General features: G+C 42.1%; 4 protein-coding genes across 4 annotated transcripts; all 4 read left to right on the top strand.

The window, feature by feature from the left end:
* Positions 1 to 4,566: 4,566 nt before the first annotated feature.
* On the top strand, positions 4,567 to 6,466 carry LOC117769282 (nuclear speckle splicing regulatory protein 1-like). The gene is made up of 2 exons (XM_034598101.1): positions 4,567 to 4,940; positions 6,145 to 6,466. The coding sequence occupies exons 1-2, from the start codon at positions 4,667 to 4,669 to the stop codon at positions 6,399 to 6,401; spliced, it is 531 nt and encodes a 176-aa protein (XP_034453992.1). The 5' UTR covers positions 4,567 to 4,666; the 3' UTR covers positions 6,402 to 6,466.
* LOC117771870 (serine/threonine-protein kinase pim-1-like) lies at positions 6,448 to 8,243 on the top strand. Its single transcript, XM_034602708.1, has 6 exons — positions 6,448 to 6,588; positions 6,690 to 6,737; positions 6,835 to 7,053; positions 7,577 to 7,757; positions 7,868 to 8,038; positions 8,134 to 8,243. The coding sequence occupies exons 1-6, from the start codon at positions 6,448 to 6,450 to the stop codon at positions 8,223 to 8,225; spliced, it is 852 nt and encodes a 283-aa protein (XP_034458599.1). The 3' UTR covers positions 8,226 to 8,243.
* Positions 8,244 to 10,242: 1,999 nt separating this feature from the next.
* On the top strand, positions 10,243 to 15,582 carry tekt4 (tektin 4). The gene is made up of 7 exons (XM_034597376.1): positions 10,243 to 10,891; positions 11,212 to 11,282; positions 11,388 to 11,531; positions 12,862 to 12,948; positions 14,666 to 14,801; positions 14,871 to 15,025; positions 15,123 to 15,582. Exons 1-7 carry the CDS (start codon positions 10,370 to 10,372, stop codon positions 15,334 to 15,336), a joined length of 1,329 nt encoding a protein of 442 aa, XP_034453267.1. The 5' UTR covers positions 10,243 to 10,369; the 3' UTR covers positions 15,337 to 15,582.
* A 926-nt stretch (positions 15,583 to 16,508) lies between these two features.
* Positions 16,509 to 22,412, top strand: LOC117769082 (dead end protein 1-like). Its single transcript, XM_034597691.1, has 5 exons — positions 16,509 to 16,603; positions 18,454 to 18,559; positions 19,022 to 19,347; positions 20,168 to 20,300; positions 21,777 to 22,412. Exons 1-5 carry the CDS (start codon positions 16,589 to 16,591, stop codon positions 22,184 to 22,186), a joined length of 990 nt encoding a protein of 329 aa, XP_034453582.1. The 5' UTR covers positions 16,509 to 16,588; the 3' UTR covers positions 22,187 to 22,412.
* The last annotated feature ends 122 nt before the right edge of the window (positions 22,413 to 22,534 follow it).

Genomic DNA, 22,534 nt, shown 5'->3' with positions numbered 1-22,534 from the left:
TGGAGCACATAGAGCGAGAAGTTTACACAACGTGGCCCCAAACATACCATCAAGCACTTTTAAACACTTTAAGAGACACTCATGCTATTTACTACTGCACGCCCATAAATCTGGAGGTTCTCAAAAGCGATAGATTTAAAGAAGAATGGTCAGAGTCGAAGCAGCAGAGCCTTTGATGTTCTGCTGTTTAGACCATGAGCCAAACACCAAAATACTTCACTTCCCATGATGCAAATCCTGTATTTCTGTATTTCTCTGTGGGTTAAAACCCTGCATCTCTCCAAATTCTTACCTCCAGTTTTCTTAAGAGTTTGCAAAGCTGTAGCACTTCCTTTGTTGACGTAAATGTTTTCACATGCAAAAAAGATCCTGAATATACAGCAAGTATACATATGACTGAGTAGAGACGAGAGTGAGATGTAGAGGGAGACATTAACACATAGCTCGAAGGTTTAAGACATTTAAGACATGACAGGGTCACCTATATATAACTGCACCCTCCTTCCCTGTATTCACTAAGGACTGTATGTGTGTGTGTTTGTCTTGGGTTGTAGTTTGAGACGCCCACAGCACACGCTCCCTGCACACTGCTGACATGCAAACAGACCGCACTGCAGAAACCCAGCCCGCTCAAAGCAACACCGAACATCCCCCTGGCAACCCACGCTGGCAGCAGCCCAGCTCGCCTTGGCATCCTCGCTAATTCGGGACACACTTATCCCTGTGCACAGGGGTCAACCTTTCAGTGTGAGAGTGGGTGAGATATGGAAACAGTTTGTGCTGCAGTATGCGACAGGCGCAGCTGAGCGGTCAGCTGGAGTCGAGGGAATGGCTGAGCTCAGGGGAAAAAAACACACAGGCATGCTTTCACCCATATATACCACCACTGGCATTTTATAATGCAGTGGTTAGGGTGGGGTCAGTAGTTTTTTCAATGGTGGCACAATACATGTATTTTAAGATGTAATGATGTCTGATTTTACATGGGATATATATTAAATCTACTCTCTTCATGGAGACTAATGCACAGGTATACTAAAATTCAGGAGCTCTAATGTTATTTGGTTTGGACCAAATAACATTAGAGCCCTTGTTACTGATTACTTTTAGAAATATAATAAGAAATTAAAATTTGAATTTGATCTGCTCTGTATCAAAAATTGATGAAAAGCAAACATTTTACAAAATTTATAAAAGAAAAGTGAGAACTAGAGTTATTAGAAATTTGTTAAAAGTTGTTAAAAATTAGATGAAAGGAAAGAGATGGAAGCACACTACACGAGCAGTAAGACCTCCACACAAAACACACCAGACACTAATTTATGAGAATAGTAAGAAAAAATATATATTAGTAAAATATTATATTCAATGAACTTTCTCTGTGCACATTTACTTAATGCAAATTTCCTTTTAAAGGTAAACCAATTCACAACTTAAACATACCATTACAACCAAAATCATAGGTATTAATGGTGATTATTGAAATGTCCATACAATGAAATTAAATGTATCCTCTGAAATGTTTCAGGGACCTGTTCTTGTTGCTGCTTTAAGATTATTTAGTTGAGTTCATTTTTCTTGATGGTATCAGTTTTAATTCCTTCCAGCTTGAATTTCAGTTGAAGTTTACACAAATCACCTTGTGAGCTAACTTGAGCGATGGTAGCAGTATGAATGTAGCACTTAGCTTAGTTCAGCTTCTAGGCTGTGATCCCACTGACAGCAGTGAGCAGCTGAACAGCTCATTAATTAACATTACTGACAGTATATTCCTATCACAACATCCTGACTAGTTTTGAATTCCTGACATGAACTAGAACGCATGATTCGTGCTAATCAGCAAAGTTAAGTAGCGAACTCACCTGGATGATCCTCGTCATTCTATAGAACAGTGGTTCTCAACTGGTCTGGCTTCGGGACCCACCATCACCCCTTAATGACAAGCCGCGACCCAAATCGAGGACAATTTTCAACTTCTCAAATTTATTTGATGAAAAGATGGTGCAGTTTGAACCTGAGATAGTACAGAATATCACAGTATGCCAACACAAAAAAAAAAATTCATGAGAAACCAAAACGACCAGCAGGTGGTGATGCTAGAGAGGGAAATATTCCCTTTTACACTCAATTAGCTGCATTTTAATTAAAAACCCAAAAGTGCATCTTAAGGACACAAGGTAATACAACATACATAACAATTCAGTAACTTCAGCCTTTTTTAACAGACTCAACAGTGCTTTCATGCACAAACTTGAAATAAAAAAGTCCAACTACTGAGAAGTAGTTTCAAAAAGACCCAAATTATGTAGCTTTAGCTAAGAATACTCACTCACTGAATCTATGACAACCAACAAAACTGATCCTGTTCACACTCCTTTACAAATACTGTTAAGGAGTGTGAATAGGCACTCTGCTGCATAAAAAAATCCCCTTCAAAATAAAAGCACAGGATTTCTTTCTTAACATTTCTTTTTGCCCAGGCAAAGGCCCGCGACCCACTGAAAACGGGTCCGCGACCCACTAGTTGAGAATCACTGCCATAGAACACAGTAGTGTCTCATCCGATGATGACTCTCTCACACTTGTCGACAGTTTAGAAGTTCTTCCCTCTGGCCTCACTGTCAGCACCAGTCCCACTTCAACGCTTGTACAAATCGTTAGTTATTTTGGTTCTTCTCCAAACTTCACTTTTCTGTTTATGTGTGTGTATGAGAAACATACAGCCAGCATGGAGCCAGCACGGCAGTATGTCTTGAAAAGAAAGCCATTTTAATAGGAAGGAAATGGCCTGAGAAAAGTTAGTATGAAGTATTGTACTCTATGGGCCTGATCTACTAAGATCCCAAATAACGAGTGCTAAATTGCGTGTGCATTATAACAGATTGCACGTTTGGTTGGCGGGCGTTTTGCAGGTGATCTACTAAAAACAATTGCGTCAATGATAACAGGTGCAGACATGGTAGAGGCAGTAGTATTTGTGAGTGTTTTGCGTGTGTTATAGGTTTCCGCCATGGAGCATTACGGAGAGCAGAGTGACCGCAAGCGCAAATGCCATGGAATTGGAGGTGTTAGTGGAAAGGGCAAACAAACATGTTGAGCTACAGCAAAGAAATATTAATGTAACTCAAAAAAAGATATGGGAGAGTATCTGCGAGAAAGTAAATGCTGTGGGTAAAACAAAAAGAACAACTGATGAAATTAATAGAAGATGGCAGGACATAAGAAGAAGAACGAAAGATAAAAAAAATAGCTAATAATAAAACCTAGGCAAATAAAACAGGTGGGGGGGGGGGGGTGTTAGAGATGCCTCTGACCAATATTGAGCAGCAGGTGCAGTTCACTTTCTGAAAAAAACTGTTCTCTCCGTCTTCTTCCTGCCGTCTCCTCCTCACCACAATAGCTGCAGCCATCTGTACGCAACACTGTGCCGATTGGCACCTACCTTTCAAACATAATAAATATATTGGGCACTCGGGTAGAAACGCCCGATAATTGATATTCATTCGGGCAAACGTACTAAATGGACAGTGAATGATATACTGCACGCAATCCTCAGTGTGCACTGTTAGTAGATCAGCTTGCATGTCTTTTGCAGGTGAAATCAAGTTTGCACACATTTTTACACTCGCAAACCTTTAGCAGATCAGGCCCTATGTGAAGTGGTCGAAATTGATATGACAGCTAAATTCCAATCTGGTTCATTACATATGTCCAGAATAAACTGGACGGGAGGTTGACGGCTCCAAAAATAGACAATTTATCAGTTTCCCACATATGTTACAAAATACTGAGAGAAACAGCACCAATTATGAATGAAAGCTACACAGTAGCAAGGTTGGAGAAGTGCAACGTATGGGGTACTGACAACTAAAAACATGGTGTTGAATTTGAATGTCAGGGGTTGCGGACACTTGGAGGATGGAGGCATCCTATGTTTTTTCTGTTTTATTACGTCTGAAGCTTTGGTCACTAGTTACAGTACTTGAATTGGATTCTGCTGCAACACTGTTGACCCTTAATACTCCTACAGTGTTTTGTGGACTCAAACACTTCATTCATCCCTCCATTGGCATAGTGGTGAGTAGATAATGAGCGCATTTTCATTCCAGTGTGAACTATCCCTTTAATGGGAAAAAACAGTGACAGTCAATATCATGCCTGAAGGCAGCCCTGTAAAACAGACATGTCATATTAGGTCACAAGGTTGTTTAACAAGGTAATCAAAATAAATAAAATTCAATCTTCAAAAGAAGTTTAAAGACTCATGAGAGATGACATGACCTTTTAGATCAAAGGCCTAGCACATTTTGATCAAAGGCAAATACATACAAGTGTTGGTCATCACAAGCAATGCATGCTGCCTTCTCAGAATCAGAATCAGAATTCTTTTATCGGCCAAGTATATTTTCACATACAGGAAATTGACTTGGTGTGGTTGGTGCATCGGACAACAATACATATATAAGTAGAAAGCAATATATATAAGTAGAAAACCATATACATAAAGAAAGAACAATAAGTTAATGGGCAAGATGAATCGTCTCTGTGATAAGGTCCTCAGGAAACATCAAGGTGAGTAAATTCAGGCAAAAACCTGCTTTCACCAATGTTATTGATCAGATAAAATGGCCATTGTTTCAGTTTGTAGCTCAATCCCAACAAACTGATGATAGTGACTTTCTCATTTGCAGGTGAACCCTGTGAGGAGGTTGGCAGGTTGAGAGGAAGGAAAAGGAAAGAAAGAGATGATGAAGAGGGAAAACCAGAAAAGAGGAAGAGACGGCGTGTCCTTGACTCGAATGAACACGACTCAGCGGAGGCTGATATGATTCGAATAAGCAGGAAGAGAAACTTCTCTGCTGATGGCGGGGAAGTGAGAGAGAAAAAGAGGAGGGTTGTTGAGATGAAGACCCTGGATGCCTCAGGAGACAACCCAAGAGGTGAGTAGGAAGTGATTAATAGATTAATGAGTCACATTAGGTCACGTGTATTTAATGTTGCTCACAACTGTAGGTTGACGGCTATTTTTGGAGCCGTCAACCTCCCGTCCAGTTTATTCTGGACATATGCAATGAACCAGATTGGAATTTAGCTGTCATATCAATTTCGACCACTTCACATAGGGCCTGATCTGCTAAAGGTTTGCGAGTGTAAAAATAGACAATTTATCAGTTTCCCACATATGTTACAAAATACTGAGAGAAACAGCACCAATTATGAATGAAAGCTACACAGTAGCAAGGTTGGAGAAGTGCAACGTATGGGGTACTGACAACTAAAAACATGGTGTTGAATTTGAATGTCAGGGGTTGCGGACACTTGGAGGATGGAGGCATCCTATGTTTTTTCTGTTTTATTACGTCTGAAGCTTTGGTCACTAGTTACAGTACTTGAATTGGATTCTGCTGCAACACTGTTTACCCTTAAGACTCCTACAGTGTTTTGTGGACTCAAACACTTCATTCATCCCTCCATTGGCATAGTGGTGAGTAGATAATGAGCGCATTTTCATTCCAGTGTGAACTATCCCTTTAATGGGAAAAAACAGTGACAGTCAATATCATGCCTGAAGGCAGCCCTGTAAAACAGACATGTCATATTAGGTCACAAGGTTGTTAAACAAGGTAATCAAAATAAATAAAATTCAATCTTCAAAAGAAGTTTAAAGACTCATGAGAGATGACATGACCTTTTAGATCAAAGGCCTAGCACATTTTGATCAAAGGCAAATACATACAAGTGTTGGTCGTCACAAGCAATAAGCCAAACATACAAGAAGACTGAAGTCTTCTTGTCACATCACAATGCGTGCTGCCTTCTCAGAATCAGAATCAGAATTCTTTTATCGGCCAAGTATATTTTCACATACAGGAAATTGACTTGGTGTGGTTGGTGCATCGGACAACAATACATATATAAGTAGAAAACAATATATATAAGTAGAAAACCATATACATAAAGAAAGAACAATAAGTTAATGGGCAAGATGAATCGTCTCTGTGATAAGGTCCTCAGGAAACATCAAGGTGAGTAAATTCAGGCAAAAACCTGCTTTCACCAATGTTATTGATCAGATAAGCGGCCATTGTTTCAGTTTGTAGCTCAATCCCGACAAACTGATGATAGTGACTTTCTCATTTGCAGGTGAACCCTGTGAGGAGGTTGGCAGGGTGAGAGGAAGGAAAAGGAAAGAAAGAGATGATGAAGAGGGAAAACCAGAAAAGAGGAAGAGACGACGTGTCCTTGACTCGAATGAACACGACTCAGCGGAGGCTGATATGATTCGAATAAGCAGGAAGAGAAACTTCTCTGCTGATGGCGGGGAAGTGAGAGAGAAAAAGAGGAGGGTTGTTGAGATGAAGACCCTGGATGCCTCAGGAGACAACCCAAGAGGTGAGTAGGAAGTGATTAATAGATTAATGAGTCACATTAGGTCACGTGTATTTAATGTTGCTCACAACTGTAGTTAAACAAAATATTTGTGTCTGTGTAGTTGACCTTGAGGCCAAATACTTTGTGCTGGGTCAGCTTGGTGGAGGAGGCTGTGGATCAGTGTTCGCTGGCTTCCGCAGAGAAGATCTTGTTCCGGTAAGTAACACACATACACACACATATATACACACAAAGACACATACACACACACAATAGGGCCAGAAAGTGATAACCAAACTTGTGTTGTTGTCTTGTAGGTGGCGATCAAGCACATACCGAAGGAAAATCTTTACTGCAAACAAGTGGTAAGTGACCAACACCGACTACTCCACCGTGGCTATCACCTCACTCACTTTCTGAATGTATTATGGATGAACTGTTGCTTTTGTTGTGACTCTTCAGTGCCTGAATGGAAAGAAGTTCCCTACAGAGGTGGCCATAATGCTGAAACTGACAGCAAAGAAAAATGACTCCGTGGGGACGTCAGCACCAGTATCAATACTGGACTGGTATGACCTGGGCCATGAGTTGATCGTGGTGATGGAGAGACCTGTCCCTGCCATTGACCTCTCCACATATATAAAGCTCAAAAGAGGCTCTCTACAGGAGGGGGATGCCAAGGTAAGCTGCAGGAGGATCCTATTCACTGTGCATGAGCTGGTCAACAGGTTGATCTGTGTAACTCCCTTTCTCTCTCTCTGTAATCCCCTCTGACTGACTTTATAAACTCATTACTTTTCAACATGGAGGAAAGTTCATATTGAGACAACTTCTACCATTGTTGCCTGTCACACGACTGAACTGCAGTTTACACTCCTGGTATTTAAAGTAGTGTCACCTTTTCAGCGTCATGTATATAAGACATAGTGAAACATGCAGCCACACCCAGGACCAAGACCTTATAGTTGTTATGCCGAAGTGTCCTTGGGCAAGATGCTAAACCCCGAATTGCCCCTCATAGAACAAGAAAGTGCTGCTAATAGATGTACGAATGTGTGTGTGAATGGGTGAGCTTTGAGTGGTCATCAAGACTAGAAAAGCGCTGTATAAATACAAACCATTTACCATTTACCATTTATGGAAACAGTTGTCTAGAGTCACAGCCATGAAAAATGTCAAACTGCTGTCCGTCTCTGTCTCGCAGAACATAATGAAGCAGCTGGTGGACTCAGCCATTGGGCTGGAGAAGAACGGAGTCTTTCACCGGGACATCAAACCTGAAAATATCCTGATTGAGATTGGCCAAAGTGTCCCACGGGTTCGCCTCATTGATTTTGGGCTGAGCTGTCTCGCGAAGAAAGGCTCATTTTACAGCGTATTCTTTGGTAAGATGCCTGGATTCTACTCTGATTACTAATCTGTTACTTTTACATGAAAACAAAGCTTCTCCTCCTCATCATCCTCCCTGTCTCATAATCATGTCTGTGTATTCCAGGCACGGAAAAGTACGCCCCTCCAGAGTATTGCAGCTCTTCTGTCTACAGGGCTGGTCCAAGCACAGTGTGGCAGCTTGGCACAGTCCTGTATGAGATGCTCCACAATCAGGGATTCATGACCAAACGCTTCCTCAGTAAAAAACTGAAAATCAGCAGCGGACTGGGCAAAAGTAAGAAAAGCACACATTTGCACAAACCTGTCAGCAAACACACATCACACACTGCAACGGTCTTCTTCATCTTTCCTCTCTCTTTTTCACTCTAGACCTCAAGGATTTCCTCCAGCTGTGTTTGGAGAAGGACCCTAAGCTGCGTCCCACCCTGACAGAGCTGCAGCTTCACCCGTGGCTGAAATGAACACCGCCTCCTGACCCTGACCCCATCACCATCCCTGGCCATAACCCCTCACCCTCATCTACCCCTAACTGCCTCCAGAGATGTCATCATATTCAATCAAAAACAGCAAACTGATTGTGGTCTCTGCAGCTTCGATGACCACTCAAAGCGCTTTACAGTACAGTTTGCCATTCACCCATTCACACTCTTCTGTGACGACCCCTTCCACCCTCACCTGGACACTAGGTGTCCCTGTTGTTCTTTCCCCTGAGCTGTAGGTGCCGTCAGCGTTAATCAGTGCACACCTCAGCCAGGTGTACTCTGCCCTTTAAAAGGCTTGATGCCTTGTCTCTTGGTGGTAACGTTTCATGGTTATATTTGTATCAATAGAAAATAACAAATAGCAGCTATTTGAGAACCCATGGGTGTTGTGGTATTACTTGTAAGCACCGGAGAGTGCACGTTTGACCAACACACTTAGTGTGAAGTTAAAGGCACAGTATGTCACTGTTATTTCAAGGACATTATCAAAATAGTAATATGCACCTTCATAGGCAGGTGCAAAACGCACGTACACTCTGCTTGTTTCATACAGAGACAGGCTGCTCGCGCACTGTCTGTTTAAGATGTGTTTCTGTAATGTTTCAAAGTTTCTTTCTTACTTTCAGACTTTTAAAAAAGTCAACAGAAAACATATCCCAGGAAAGACAAACTCAAATAGCATTTTTCATCCTGATATTTCTTCAAATAGATGCGTCAGTGAGATTATATGAAATCGATAAAACCTGCTGTTTGAAAGAGGGACTGAGATTTTTCAACATTTTCAAAGTTTGTTCACACATATTGTCGGCGTAATGTTTACCCCTTATCTGTATTCTCAAGATTGTACACCGTTGCTATAGTGTGAAGAATCAGTTTACACTTCCACATCAGCAGCATGAGTTTTTTCAGCTGGAGTTGTTGTTTTTTCTCAGTAAAGTTAAGACATGGAGCCTTCAAAACCTACTGTTCATCTTCTGCCTTGAGCTATACGCATTGTATTTTGATCAGTAAAACATGTAAAATAAAGCAGCTTTCAAAGCTTTCGATCCTGTCAATTATAGTGAGTTATTTGTTCAGTGAGAAGAGGGGTACCGGAGTACATTGTCAGATCCTGGCTTACTGGTATACCCATCGGACTATGTAAGCAAAATGGGGAAATAGTGTTTCAGCCTCATTTGCTGTCAGCAATGGTGTCAGACAAGCAATTGAGATGGAGTGATGGAGTGAAGGCATCTCTGTTCCGATTCACATCTCTATAGTGCCTACCTGTGGTCAAACTACAAAAAAGCCTATAGTTTTTTGTAGTTTGCAATAGTATATAATATATTATTACATTTGAGCTTTCAACCTATATCTTATTTGTAGAATTTCAATAATATAAATAGGTTCATTGATCAAAACATTAAGTTTTCATCCATTTTATTAGTGTGACATAATTCTAGTTTGTTGACAGGTTCAACACAAATGAACTTCATACATATTTCTGTCAATTCTTGTATTCACCAACACAGCAACAGCAAACAGTGGTTAGTTGCTGCCCTAAATTTAATAAACCATATACTTGTGTGTGTGTGTGTGTGTGTGTGTGTGTGTGTGTGTGTGTGTGTGTGTGTGTGTGTGTGTGTGTGTGTGTGTGTGTGTGTGTGTGTGCGTGTGTGTGTGTGTGTGTGTTGTTGCCAAAGCATTAACACTGCACATATTATTCAGGCAGTGTCATCTGCTCTCATGCCAAATGTGGCCATGTGTGGCCATGTGTGGACCTAATATTTCACTGGAGGATTTCAAGATCTCCCTCTTGAATGTTTCTAGAACTGGACACAGCCAGATCATGTGACATTAAACTGAATAAGTCCGTGTATCACACAGGGAGGATGATTTTATTACTGCATATTGTGTTTACAGTATATTGTATACTTGTTTAATGGCTGTAATTTGATCTGCATCCGCTCATTTGATCTCTGGTCACCTGAGCCAAGGACCCTGCCAACATGTGTAACCAGGCAACAGGAAACAAACACAGGCCACAGTTTGCTGCAGCATCACTGAGGCCTCGGTCCGCTTTAATGATCAACTGATCAGTTTGAAAGGTTTTCTCCCAACAGGCTAATTTAACCGTCAGAGACATGAGCTCTGAGCTGTTAGTGTCACGGCCTCACTGTGACAGCAGGGCTGTGGCTGTGGGGCTCCCGGAGAAGGAGCCTCCTGTGAGGGACTGGCAGCCGTCCTCGGGCTCTGCCACAGCTGGGTACCGCTCTGCGAAATACACCCCGGGCGAGTGGTTCTCCAACTACCACAGCATCCTGCAACAGGCCGGCACCGACCGCCTCCAGGCCCGGAGCGTCCAGCGAGAGTCCAGGAGTCTGCACCAGGACACCGAGGCGGCCACGCTGCACACCCAGGCCGAGGGGACGCGTCTGCTGGGGGAGAGACTACAAGACCTCCACCACTGGAGGTCCGAGCTGCAGCGGCACATCGAGCAGCTGCAGGCCGACAACCAGTCACTGGTGGCGGTGAAGACGCGGCTGGAGAAGGCGCTGGACGCCTCCGAGACTCCGTACGTCATCGCCACCGATAACCTGACCTGCAGGACGAGGAGACTGGGACCAGACCTGGTCCGAGACTCTGTGGAGGAGCAGCTGTTAAAGGTGGTCATACTGTTAAATACTTTAAGTTAAGGGATCAGATGGAAATAAAAATAATTTCAATCAAATAATAACAATTAAAACTAAATTAAATGATTGTTATTAATAATAGAATATTCAGAAAGAATATTCAGCACATAAATTAATACTGAAAATAATTATCAATCATTAGATGCAGCCCTGAAAAATTATAATTCTTACAGTTATGTGTATGGGAGTGGAAGTGTGTATTAGGCCTATACTGTATTCAGTGTAACAGTAAAATGCCGCCAGCAGAGGGCTCAGTGTGACACTAACCAGAAGCATGGCTTTGTGTTTTGTAGGAAGTGGACCTGATCAGGAGCGTCCAGGCTCTTCTGAAGAGAACCACAGCTCAGGTTGTGACTCAGATCAAGTGAGTCTCCGGTCCTGTTTACTGGAGTCAAACTGCCTCACATGTACGGCAATTATGAAATGTTCCATTTATTGTGATGTGTGTGTGTTTGTGTGTCTGTATCAGGAGGAACAAAGAGGCCAAGCAGACCTTAGAGTTGGACTGGTCTGATAAGTACGAGGCCTACAACTTGGACGACCACTGTGGAAGATACAGTAACATGAGTCCGGATACAAAGCACCACCCCAGCTCAGCCACCGTGCAGGACCAGTGAGTGTGTGTGCGTGTGCGTGTGTGTGTGCGTGTGCGTGTGTGTGCGTGTGTGCGTGTGCGCGCGCGTGTGTGTGCGCGTGTGTGTGCGTGTGTGTGTGTGCAGGGGTATTGCAACAAGGTAGCTTGAGCAGGCAACTTCCTGGGGGTCCGAGCTTAGAGGTGGCCCCAGAGAACGGCTGATCCACAGCAACGACAATTTTGTGAGGACCCTTCAATTCTATGATTGGCTTATCACAGGAGACCGTAACAACACTAAACCCCATAAAGAGACACTAGCTTTCTACATAACACCCAGGCCGCACTGGATGTATTTTGTGGCCCATGTTATCGGGTTAGAGCCCCCAAGCTGCCTGCATGAGCTGCATGTCTCAGGTGCATCTCACGCCTGTGAGCCGCACTGCTCTTAGTTGGGGTCGCCTATTTTCTCCACATGCCGTGTGTGGCTCACAACAAAATAGACAGTGAAAATTATCTGTTGAATATGTCACATACATAAATATTCACCTGTACCTCTTTCAAAGTACAAGCGGCAAAGCGTTGTGTTGCCTGAATCCATTTCTTTGTTTTAACAAGGCTTTTTAAAATTTTATTATTGACCAAATGCGTCTTAAAGGGATAGTTCAACCAAAAATGAAAATTCACTCATTATCTACTCACCACTATGCCGATGGAGCGGTGGGTATTTGAGTCCACAAAATACTTTTGGAGTTTCAGGGGTAAACAGAGTTGCAGCCAAATCCAATAAAATTTAAATGACTGGGGACCCCTTCTTTAAACATAAACAACAACATCTGGTCTGGTGGTCCCGAGGCCATTTACACCATGTTTTAAGCCTAAAAGTCCGCTATGATCCACACACAAATGCCCCTCCGCATAGTGCTGAGTAGATGAGGAGTGAATACAAAATTTTGAGTGAACTATCCCTTTAGTAGATTAGATGTGTAATGACATCATATAAAAGTTATATTATGTATGGCTATTTTCAAAGGCAAACCCTATGTAACACATAGTGCTGGCAGCTCTGCAGCAGACACACTACCAGTGTGAACAGATACACGTGAGACACAGCAGATCAGCGACAGCCGTCACCTGCTGCAAACACACCCGGTGCGGCGCAGGCAGTTAGAGGTTTGGTTGAAGTCTAGAAAGTCTATCATATATCATGTTTTTCTTCGGGGTTTAGGGCCTCCCTGGACCTTTCAGCCTTGGGCCCCCAAAGTCCCTTTAAATGCTCCTAAATGCATGAAGTGATATTACCCCTGCAAATGAAAAACTGTGCTGATAACCCTTGTGATTAATAGACAATCTAACCTCTGGTCTTCTGCAGGGTGTGTAACCATGCAGCGTGGTCTAAGTTCACACAGGACAACCTGAGCAAAGCCTTGCAGGAGGAACAGGCCTCGAGCAGCCTCAGGTCAGAGAGCATTGTGTGTGTTCGGACTGTGTTTGAGCCTCCACACAGACTCAAAGTGACACCGTGGCACATTCATGAATGTTTCCAGTAGCTGTTTTTACAGTGGATATAAATAAAAAATGCCAGGTTGTTGTGATGTAATTATAAAAATGTTTTAGCGGGTAAAAATAAAAACCTCAAAATAACCTGGTTGTACAAATATGCACACCCTTAAACTAATACTTTGTTGAAGCCCCTTTTGAGTTTATGACAGCATTCAGTCTTTTTGGGTAGGAGTCCATCAGCACATCTTGACTTGGCAATCTTTGCCCACTCTTCCTTGAAAATCTGTCAGATTGCGAGGGCACCTCCTGTGCACAGTCCTCCTCATGCAGGTCACCCCACAGATTTTCAATTGGATTCAGGTCTGGGCTCTGGCTGGGCCATTCCAAAACTTTAGTTGTTTTGGAGGTATGCTTTAGGTTGTTGTTGTGCTGAAAGATGAAAATGCTCTTCATCATCAGCTTTTTAGCAGAGGCCTGAAGGTTTTGTGCCAAAATTGTGCCATTTCCGGGGGCGTGTCCTGGCTGCTGACCCTGTGCTCACCGCTGCTGTATGCTTGTCCAAATCTTTTTACCATTTGCTTGTTGTGGGCTACAATTGCAGGAACATTTCTACAGAAACTGAAATGCTATTTTTATTTCAATTTTAATTTTAATGTATTGATGTTTTCATCTGTTTCCCAGATTTTGTGTTGTACTAGTGAGCCAAAGGCAAATTTCCACCCTTGGTGGACAATAAAGTTCTATTCATTCAAATTGAGGGTAATTGAAACCTCCACCTTGACTAAAGTCCACCATGCTTCACCGTGGGTATGCTGTTCTTTGGTGATGTGAAGTGTTGTTGTTTAACCAAACATACCTGTTGGAATTATGGCCATAAAGTTCAACCCTGGTCTCATCAGACCATAACACATTTTCCCACATGCTTTTGTCAGACTTGATTTAGTTTTTTGCCGTGCTTGGATGTTTTTCATTGTAAGAGAAGGCTTCCATCTTGCCGTCCTACCCCATAGCCCAGACATATGAAGAATACGTGTGATTGTTATCACATGTAGTACACAACCAGTACTTGGCAGAAACCCCTGCTGCTACTTTAATGTTGCTGTATGCTTCTTGGCAGCCTTCTTCTTGTCTTTTCATGTCTTTGAGACGTCCAGTTCTTGGTTGTGTCTGAGGTTTTGTCCACTTGTTGATGACTGTCTTCACTGTGTTCCATGGTAAATGCATTCTTCTCCTGACTGAGACCTTTCAACAATGCGATGCTTTGATGCTTTGTAAGCTCGTTGCGGACCAAGGCTTGTGCTGTAAGATGCGACTGAGTTCATGTCAGGACTCGAACAACTGAACTTTATTTAGGGTTAATCAGTGTCACTTTAATTTATGGCAGGTGTGTGCTGACTGCTAGTTTGACTGTGATTGGTTGATTCTGAACACAGCCACACCCCCAATTATAAGAGGGTGTGCACACTTATGAAACCACATTGTTATAGTTTTTTATTTTTTATCCCCTTAAAGATTTCACTTGAAGATTTCATTCTATTGTACAGATTATAGGTCACATTAACGCTGGGAAAAGTTTGGAGGTGATTTATCTTGGTCTAATTTTTTTACATCACAACAACCTGGCCTTTTAACAGGGGTGTGTCGACTGTTTATATCCCCTGTGTGCATCTCAGAAAGCTGGTGGAGCGAGTGCTGCTGGACACCACTGAGGATCTGAGGGTCCAGTGCTCCACTGTGGACCGAGCCTTCAGCCAGCGCTGTGTGGAGCTGAATGAGGCCAAGAACCAGCAGGCGATGAAGCTCGCAGAGGTAGACACAGACACACAGAGTGATTGATGGGTGGGATTATCTGTTGTATGATCGTGTGTGTCTGTGCAGGTGCTGGAGCAGATCGGGGCTCAGGAGAGGAACATCGTTGCTCTACAACAGGCCATCCACAATAAAGAGGCTCCACTGAGAGTTGCTCAGTCCAGACTCTACGTCCGCTCCCTCAGACCCCACATGGAGCTCTGCAGGGACGAACCTCAGCTCAGGTACACACACGCACACACACATGTGCACACCTACAAATCATACTGTATGTATCTCCCTTTGTTTCTCTATCCCCTCATTTGCTGCCTGTGTCTGTAGTTTGGAAGGGGAGGCGAGGCAGATTGATGCCACTGTGGCGTCTCTGCACCAGCAGCTGAGCGAGGCCAGAGGCTCCCTGTCCCAGCTGGAGGAGTCTCGCATGGCCCTCGAGAAGGACATGAACTGCAAAACCCACTCGCTGTTCATCGAGAGGGACAAGTGCATGACTCAGCGTAAACGATACCCAACAGTCTCCACACTGTCAGGATACTGAAGACGATGATCACTCAGTATTAGCTGAAAAACATGTTTTTCTGTTGTGCTGTGTTGTTAGCATCAACAAAATATTATTTGATTAAAAAAAAAAAGGACATTTAATAGTATCGCACATATTTTGATTATATTTTTGGGTTAGGGTTAGGGTTTCCCATTTCCATAAATATCCTACATAAAATTGTTACATCACTTCATATGCATCCATCAGTGTAATGCAGAAAATAAAACTCACCATGTTATTCTATTGTTTTTTTATCCAGTCACATTTACAAAAGTATCATATACATTGCTCATCAACAGTTAGTCATGAATGTAACAGTCTAAAAGTGATGAATATCCTCAGTGAGTTGGAGCGTTGGACCACAGTTGTACCAGAATGTGTTGGTTCTCTGATTATAGCAATAAAAAAGAATCCTTTTGACCATAACTCTGTACAAATGTGACCCCAAAACACTACGGTTGGCCAGACTCCTGTGTCTACAGTTGTTTTTATGCTGCTGTAATGTTTAACAAGCGGAGCAAACATCCTTGTCTCAGTGAGGCGTTTGGTACAAACACTCAGTCGCAAAGAACCTTTTTTTTTCTTTATAAGTTTGAAATTACACGAATAAACAATACGTATACAAGCAAGTTTAGTTACTGTATATTAGAGGATCAGTTATAACATATGTGTAATTAAGAAACTATAGGTCATGCATGTGCGTCTATCAGCGAAACTACTGTCGGTCAGTTGGTCCAATTGTCCATGACCTTGGTAAAAATGTCTGTCATTTGAAAAGAATCGTCTTATCGGGCAAAACCCTCAAACTCTAGAGGACTCAGGTGTAAGGAACACATACCATCCCAAGTGGGGGTGCAAGGGAGATATATGTATATCATCCAACATTTAAATTTTCAATACACAATAAGAAATAGTTCCCCCCTTCAATTTCTTTTCTTTCATTTATATTTATGTTGTATATCCTTTTTAACATAATACATGTATTTTATAATACATTATTATGTTTTTCTGAGTAATCTACAGATCTGTTTATTTAACTGTACTGCCACTTGAGCTGTTTATTTCCAGTGTTGAGCACATATTTGGAAAAAGTTTTTATATAAAGGTTTGTAAATAAAGTTGTTTAAAAAAAGGGAGGGTCACGAGCACGAGCTGCGCTGGTGGAGGGAGGAGGTCTCAGCTGATTGGTCCGCACGGAGCCGTCCAGCACCAGCGTCTTAATTACTTCTCTCATCGATAATACAACAACATGGACTCCGAGTCGGTGAGTTAGTATTTAATACTTTTACTTCAGTAAACGTTTGAATTCAAGACGCTTTCTGTTCACAGAGAACTTTGACATGTCTGTATTGGTACCTGTACTTGTTCCTCCACTGAGGAGGTTGTGGGTTCACGGTCCTGCTGCGTGTTGGCAGTCTGCACATGAGGGACACACCTGGGACCAGGTGGCACATCAGGGGCCAGGGGATTCATTCAGTCCACCGTGTTCCCACTGTCGTATGGTGTTTGTTCTCCACGGGTTTGAATAACAACGAACAAGTCTTGACAGAAACACACTTTACACGTGCACAATATGTTTGGTTTTGGGTTTAAGTTACAATTTGATTCTTTTAAGTTTAGATACAATACTTGACGATTGTTAACTATTTGCACAACTTCAATAGAAACACTTTTACCTGTGTGCAATGCGTTTGATTTTAGGTTACGTTTTACTCTCTTAAGTTTAGTTTTCTGATAAATTACTGACGAGCTGACAACCTTTTACATGGCCTCCATAAGTCTCCATTGCTCATTCTTACCCTCGTGTGTGTTTGAAGCCATTGGATGTAAACGTGTCTAGATCGATCTATCTATCTATCTATCTACATTTGATATTTTGTCACATATCTGTGTAAAACATTTATAAGAGGTTAATTGCACACTTTGAATGTGAATACTAATAAGCTACATTTTAACAAAGTTAAACAAAAGTTACTTTGGAGAAAGAAAGAAAAAGGTTGTACCTATTGTCACTGCACGTGATTGGCTGCTCTCTCTCTCTAAAAGGGGAACCCCACCAGGTGTGTGTGTGTGTGTGTGTGGGGGGGGGGGGAACTGGATGGAGCTTTTTGTGCCTCCAGAGTCAGATTCATGTCCTCAGGTGATGTCACTTGAATCAGCATCAGCTTGAAGCCTCCAAGTCTGAAATGTAAAACTAATCTGGAGTTCAAATGAAGTGAGTTTATCAAACCTGTGTAGCCTATTAGCGCTGTCACTTTATATTTGAAATTCAAACATATTCAAATATGGAGGGAAAAGTTTATAATCTAATTGTAATGACCTTTGAGATTTGAAAATATGCCAACTGGTGTTTGAGTTGCATTGTGGGTACTTAGGGACCAAATTCAACCTATATAGGAACGTGTAGAATAATGAACACAAATGTCTTCCGGGTTTTCTGCATCAATTTAATCCTTTTTCTGTCTGTCCATGTTAATTTGACAATATTAAGTGTAAGTATGATGCTAAATCAATGGAGTGCTTGCTTAAATGCTAAGGACTGTGGAAAAAACCTTTTTAATCCTTTCACTGTAAATAGAGTGTGTGGTTGTTTTACTACCAACCCTGATCACACTTCAGATAATGAACAAGTCTCCTGATTATGATGATTTTCTGCTTTAGGTTCTTGTCCTCATCAAATACAGTGGTGTCAATCTGCTGTAGAAGTTATAGGTGTAATGTTTTCCTGAAAATGATACAAGGCAATGATCTATAGACCATAAACCAGTGAGAGTAAGTAAATCAGAATATTTGATCAGTTTTCAGCCCCTGAAAATCTGAAAAAAGCATTCAATTATTATATCACACTGCATCACAATATAACACTGACTGAAGACCAGGGTAAAGTCTAGTTTCACATCCCAATAAACATGCTATATTGTACTTAACCAGGTGATTACGTACATTGACATTTACTTTTGCTCATTTGGTACTTTTACACTTGCCAGTCATACATGCTTTGAATAAGTGGGTTAAAACAGTGTCACAACCAATGATTTTATTCAAATGATCTGTCTTGTTAGTTGCAAAGGAACTGTCACTGTGTAATTGTTCCCACTTTGTTTTTCCTGTCAGGTGCTGAATCTTGAGCGGGTGCAGGCCCTGGAAACCTGGTTGGGAACAACCAATATAAAACTGACTCAAGTAAATGGCCAGAGGAAGTACGGAGGACCGCCTGAGGGTGAGAGAGACCGCGGCTCATACTAGTGCTGTTCCTCCAACTGACAGTGAAGTTAAAATGTTGTGCTATGGTCAAATAGGGGGAAACAATGCCTCAATACTCACTTAAATAAAAGGAAACTGTTATTTTTTAGTTATTATCCTTTTATATTGTAAGATTTTTTCAACATTTTCTTTTTTATTTCTCTTAAAATAATTTCTGGATCTTTTGATGCAGATCCACCCAAATATCCAGATCTAATCGATCTTAATTGTGGTTTCATAAGGGGACTTTTAGGCCTTGGCGGAGGCTCGTGCTCTACTCAGTGCTTCTAGTTGTTGATGTTTTCTATAATAAGAGTAAAAAGAGATAACATAACTCCAGATTTATCCTTTAATGAAGATTTAAGCCAACAAAGTAACAACTTGAGCTGATGAGATCACGTGACAGATCACTTCTCTCTCCTGTCTGTTCTGGTGACAGTGTGGAATGGTCCCTACCCAGAAGCCCGCTGCGAGGTGTTCATCAGCCAGATCCCGCGGGACACCTACGAGGACCTGCTGATCCCCCTGTTCAGCTCCGTGGGTCCACTCTGGGAGTTCAGGCTCATGATGAACTTCAGCGGACAGAACCGCGGCTTCGCGTACGCCAAATACGGCTCGCAGAGTGTAGCCGCTGACGCGATCCGCCTGCTGCACGGCCACGTGCTGGAGCCCGGCTCCCCCCTCAGTGTTCGCCGCAGCACAGAGAAGAGACACCTCTGTGTTGACAACCTGCCTGTCACCACCAGACTAGAGGAACTGCTGCAGGTACAACAGCACTGTAGCTTGTCTTAGTGATGGGAACTTAGACTCAGCGACCAGTTTATAATCATCAGGTTTTACCAGAACTGCAGATTAAATAATACAGAAAACACATCTAAGTTCAGTTCTACATTTCACAATCATCTTTACCTCCTCAGCTTACTAACAGGACAGGAGCTAAGTTTCTCTGCAAACCTACACACACTATCCAAGCTAAAACATTTTACTGCGACAGACGCCTTGAGTCTGCCCTGGCTGCTTAACTGAGATTCAATTTGAGCAAACTACAGATGGGGAAGTGAGAAGATTGAAAATAAATGAGAACTCGTCTGTCCCAAGACCATTCTCCAGATCTTGCTGCTGGCTCACTTGACAGGCGGACTAGACAGAAAAAAACAAAAAAAACTAAGAAGAGCAGCTAATTGGCCACTAATGCTCTGCAGGGAAACAAATATTAATTTTGATTTCGCTTCATTTAACAATTATGAAATATGCAGTAATTAAACGCTAAACGTGACATGACTGAACTCTTAACTACCTGGTACGTCCCCCATGATATGACATCATATGAGAAGTGATGTGAAATCATTGAATGAAGTCATATAATATAGTAATACTTTAAATTTGGCAACCTATAAGATGAGAGAAATGATCTACAGATCATTTTATTTATTTATTTATTTAGACTAACCAATCATTTGTCATCATGTGATAAATGACGTCATTATGAAATGGCATTTTTTGCAACTTAACAAAGTTAGCATTGACTGATGGGGTATATACACAGTGATCACCCCTCTGATACTATCACTCTCTGTGTTTGCAGGTACTGCGTGTGCTCACCGATGGGGTGGAGAGAGTGTGTCTGATGACTCAAGCTGGTGTAGAGGGGGTGTCAGCGAAAGTGACCTTCTCATCTCACCAGGCTGCTTCTATGGCCAAGAAGATGCTGGTGGAAGGTTGGTGCTGGACTGATGCCTGTGATCAGTGAATTGCTGTAAATATTGTTCCCCTATAGCGTCATCCTCTTCAATACTCTTTGAATTTATTTGACATTATTACGCCTTTGCTCTGAAACAGCCAGAGGTATTATGGTAGTCTGTCCTACGTATGTCAGTCCGTTCATCCGTAACTCGCGATATCTCAAGAGGGAATTTCTTAAAATGTGGTACAAATGTTCAGTTTGACACAAGGGTGAACGGTGACCTCATGTTCTAGTGAATATGATATATCAGGAACACTCCTTAGATCTAGCACAGACATTCACCTGGACTCAAGGATCACCTGATTAGAATTTGGAGGTCAAGGTCACAAACACATTTTTTTGCTTCATCAATGTGTTATCTGAAGAAAGCCTCGAGAGAATCCTTTCAAATGGTACAAATGTTCACTTAGATTTAGAGATTAACTGATTTGGGTGGTCAAAAGCCACGGTGGCTTCACAGTGTTTTTTTGCCTCTTGAACATGATATCTCAAGTCAGGTTTTGACTAGTTGTCATTGGTTGGTGGGTGACGCACAAACACACACACACACACACCTGCAATGCAGGATTTCCAGTTTTATTAAAGCAACATATTCACAATGATCAAAAAGATGTGTTGTAATTTCTGAAAGTGGACACACAACTGCTTCAGTCTCAAAGTCATTAAGATTCTTACATTGAACTTCATGTACTGATTTAACAGTTGTTTATGACCTAGGAAACAGTCATGAGCACAACACTGGACATCTTGAATCACTGAAAAAATCTGACTTGCAGCCGGTTCAGTGAGGATGGATCCAGGCGAAGAAGACTGGCACTTTTTTAACTAGAATGGCCCTCACAAAATGCATAGCTCTGCCCAGGCCTAAACTACATTTAAATTGACTAGATCCACACTGATATTTATCAGTCTCCAAAATGTGCCAGGGTTTTTTTCCATCAAGATTCATGGACTATTCTGAGAATAGGAAAATGCTGAAAAACACCTAATCTTCCAATGTTCAAAAAAGTGGAAAGTCTGAGATCTGCCCTATAATCCAGATTCATGCCAAAGTTTAATGAGTTCTTTCCTGAAACATACCACATCCTTCCACCAAGTTTGAAAGTAATCCATCCTGTAGTTTCTGCGTAATCCTGCTAACAGATAAACAAACGCTGATGAAATCTTGGTTGTACCTCCTTGGCAAAGACATCAACTTCTGACAAATGAGTGCAAATTAATGATTGGAATGAATTTGAACGCAACTCCTGGACTACATCACAGACTTAACATTGACTCAACGTTATTAAATGACATTACTGATGGTCCAGAATGAACCCTTTCAAAACAGGCCACAGATATACTGTACACAGGAGTCACAACATTAAAACCTGTTATCTGTTAATGTTGTGGCATATCTGTGTATTGCTGTGATCCTCATTGCTGTACTTCTTCATTTTTCTTCATCCAGCATTCAAGAAGCAGTTTTCACTGTCCATCTCAGTCAAGTGGGAGTTAACGGTGAAGCCGAGCCCAGACAACCCTATCACTCCAAAGAAACCTTTGCATAGCTCCACCCTGAAGATCCCCCCAGTGAAGCTGCCATGCCGCTTCCTAAATTCTCCACGGCCCTGCTTTGCCCTTCCTCCTCGTCTGGCCCACCACCATCCATCCATCCCCCCAGGTTTCTGCAGCAGGGCAGTGGGAGGACCCACTGCCCTGCTGCACCCTCACCTTTCCTACTCTTCCACTCCCTACTCCCAGCGGCACCTAGTGTCTGCAGCCTCCCCAATGATGCGCCTGCGTAAGGCGTGCGAGGCGACTGTGGCTGGCCAGCCGCTCTTAACTCGGCCTCCCTCTATGATGACAGGATTACTGTGAAATGGAAAACGCTGATGGTTCTGAGTGAAGTTCTGCAGCCGTGTGAATTTCTGGAGGTTTGCTCCGGATGTCGACATGTGTTTCATGTCTGTTCAGATCTGACTGAGTTGTGACCATTTTGACAGAAATTGTAGAAGTCAGATATTTAATGTTTTGCTACATGAGTAAATCTCTACCATCTGTGTTTTGTTGTGACATTTTCTAAAATAAAGATTCCCAAAAGAGACGTTATCTGTACTGTCTGTTATTATAACATTTGTAAATTGCGTTCAAGTGTCGCAGTCAGACAGGTTGCACCAGAATAGAACTTTGAACAGAGATTAAATTCATACTTTTATATCTTTCAGA

Source organism: Hippoglossus hippoglossus, chromosome 1, assembly GCF_009819705.1.
Source record: "Hippoglossus hippoglossus isolate fHipHip1 chromosome 1, fHipHip1.pri, whole genome shotgun sequence".
In the NCBI taxonomy this organism is placed as follows: domain Eukaryota; kingdom Metazoa; phylum Chordata; class Actinopteri; order Pleuronectiformes; family Pleuronectidae; genus Hippoglossus; species Hippoglossus hippoglossus.
The sequence above is the reverse complement of the archived record's forward strand: the minus strand, read 5'-3'. Positions and strand labels throughout refer to the sequence as shown.

Bases quoted from the DNA above. Each gene is read 5' to 3' on its own strand.
- LOC117771870 (XM_034602708.1), top strand. From the start codon at position 6,448: ATGTTGCTCACAACTGTAGTTAAACAAAATATTTGTGTCTGTGTAGTT. The intron at 6,589-6,689 runs GTAAGTAACACA...GTTGTCTTGTAG, and splicing joins GCAGAGAAGATCTTGTTCCG to GTGGCGATCAAGCACATACC. The intron at 8,039-8,133 runs GTAAGAAAAGCA...TTTTCACTCTAG, and splicing joins CAGCAGCGGACTGGGCAAAA to ACCTCAAGGATTTCCTCCAG.
- LOC117769282 (XM_034598101.1), top strand. From the start codon at position 4,667: ATGATAGTGACTTTCTCATTTGCAGGTGAACCCTGTGAGGAGGTTGGC. The intron at 4,941-6,144 runs GTGAGTAGGAAG...TCTCATTTGCAG, and splicing joins CTCAGGAGACAACCCAAGAG to GTGAACCCTGTGAGGAGGTT.
- LOC117769082 (XM_034597691.1), top strand. The intron at 18,560-19,021 runs GTGAGAGAGACC...TTCTGGTGACAG, and splicing joins GTACGGAGGACCGCCTGAGG to TGTGGAATGGTCCCTACCCA. The intron at 20,301-21,776 runs GTTGGTGCTGGA...TTCTTCATCCAG, and splicing joins CAAGAAGATGCTGGTGGAAG to CATTCAAGAAGCAGTTTTCA.
- tekt4 (XM_034597376.1), top strand. From the start codon at position 10,370: ATGAGCTCTGAGCTGTTAGTGTCACGGCCTCACTGTGACAGCAGGGCT. The intron at 10,892-11,211 runs GTGGTCATACTG...TGTGTTTTGTAG, and splicing joins TGGAGGAGCAGCTGTTAAAG to GAAGTGGACCTGATCAGGAG. The intron at 11,283-11,387 runs GTGAGTCTCCGG...TGTCTGTATCAG, and splicing joins CAGGTTGTGACTCAGATCAA to GAGGAACAAAGAGGCCAAGC.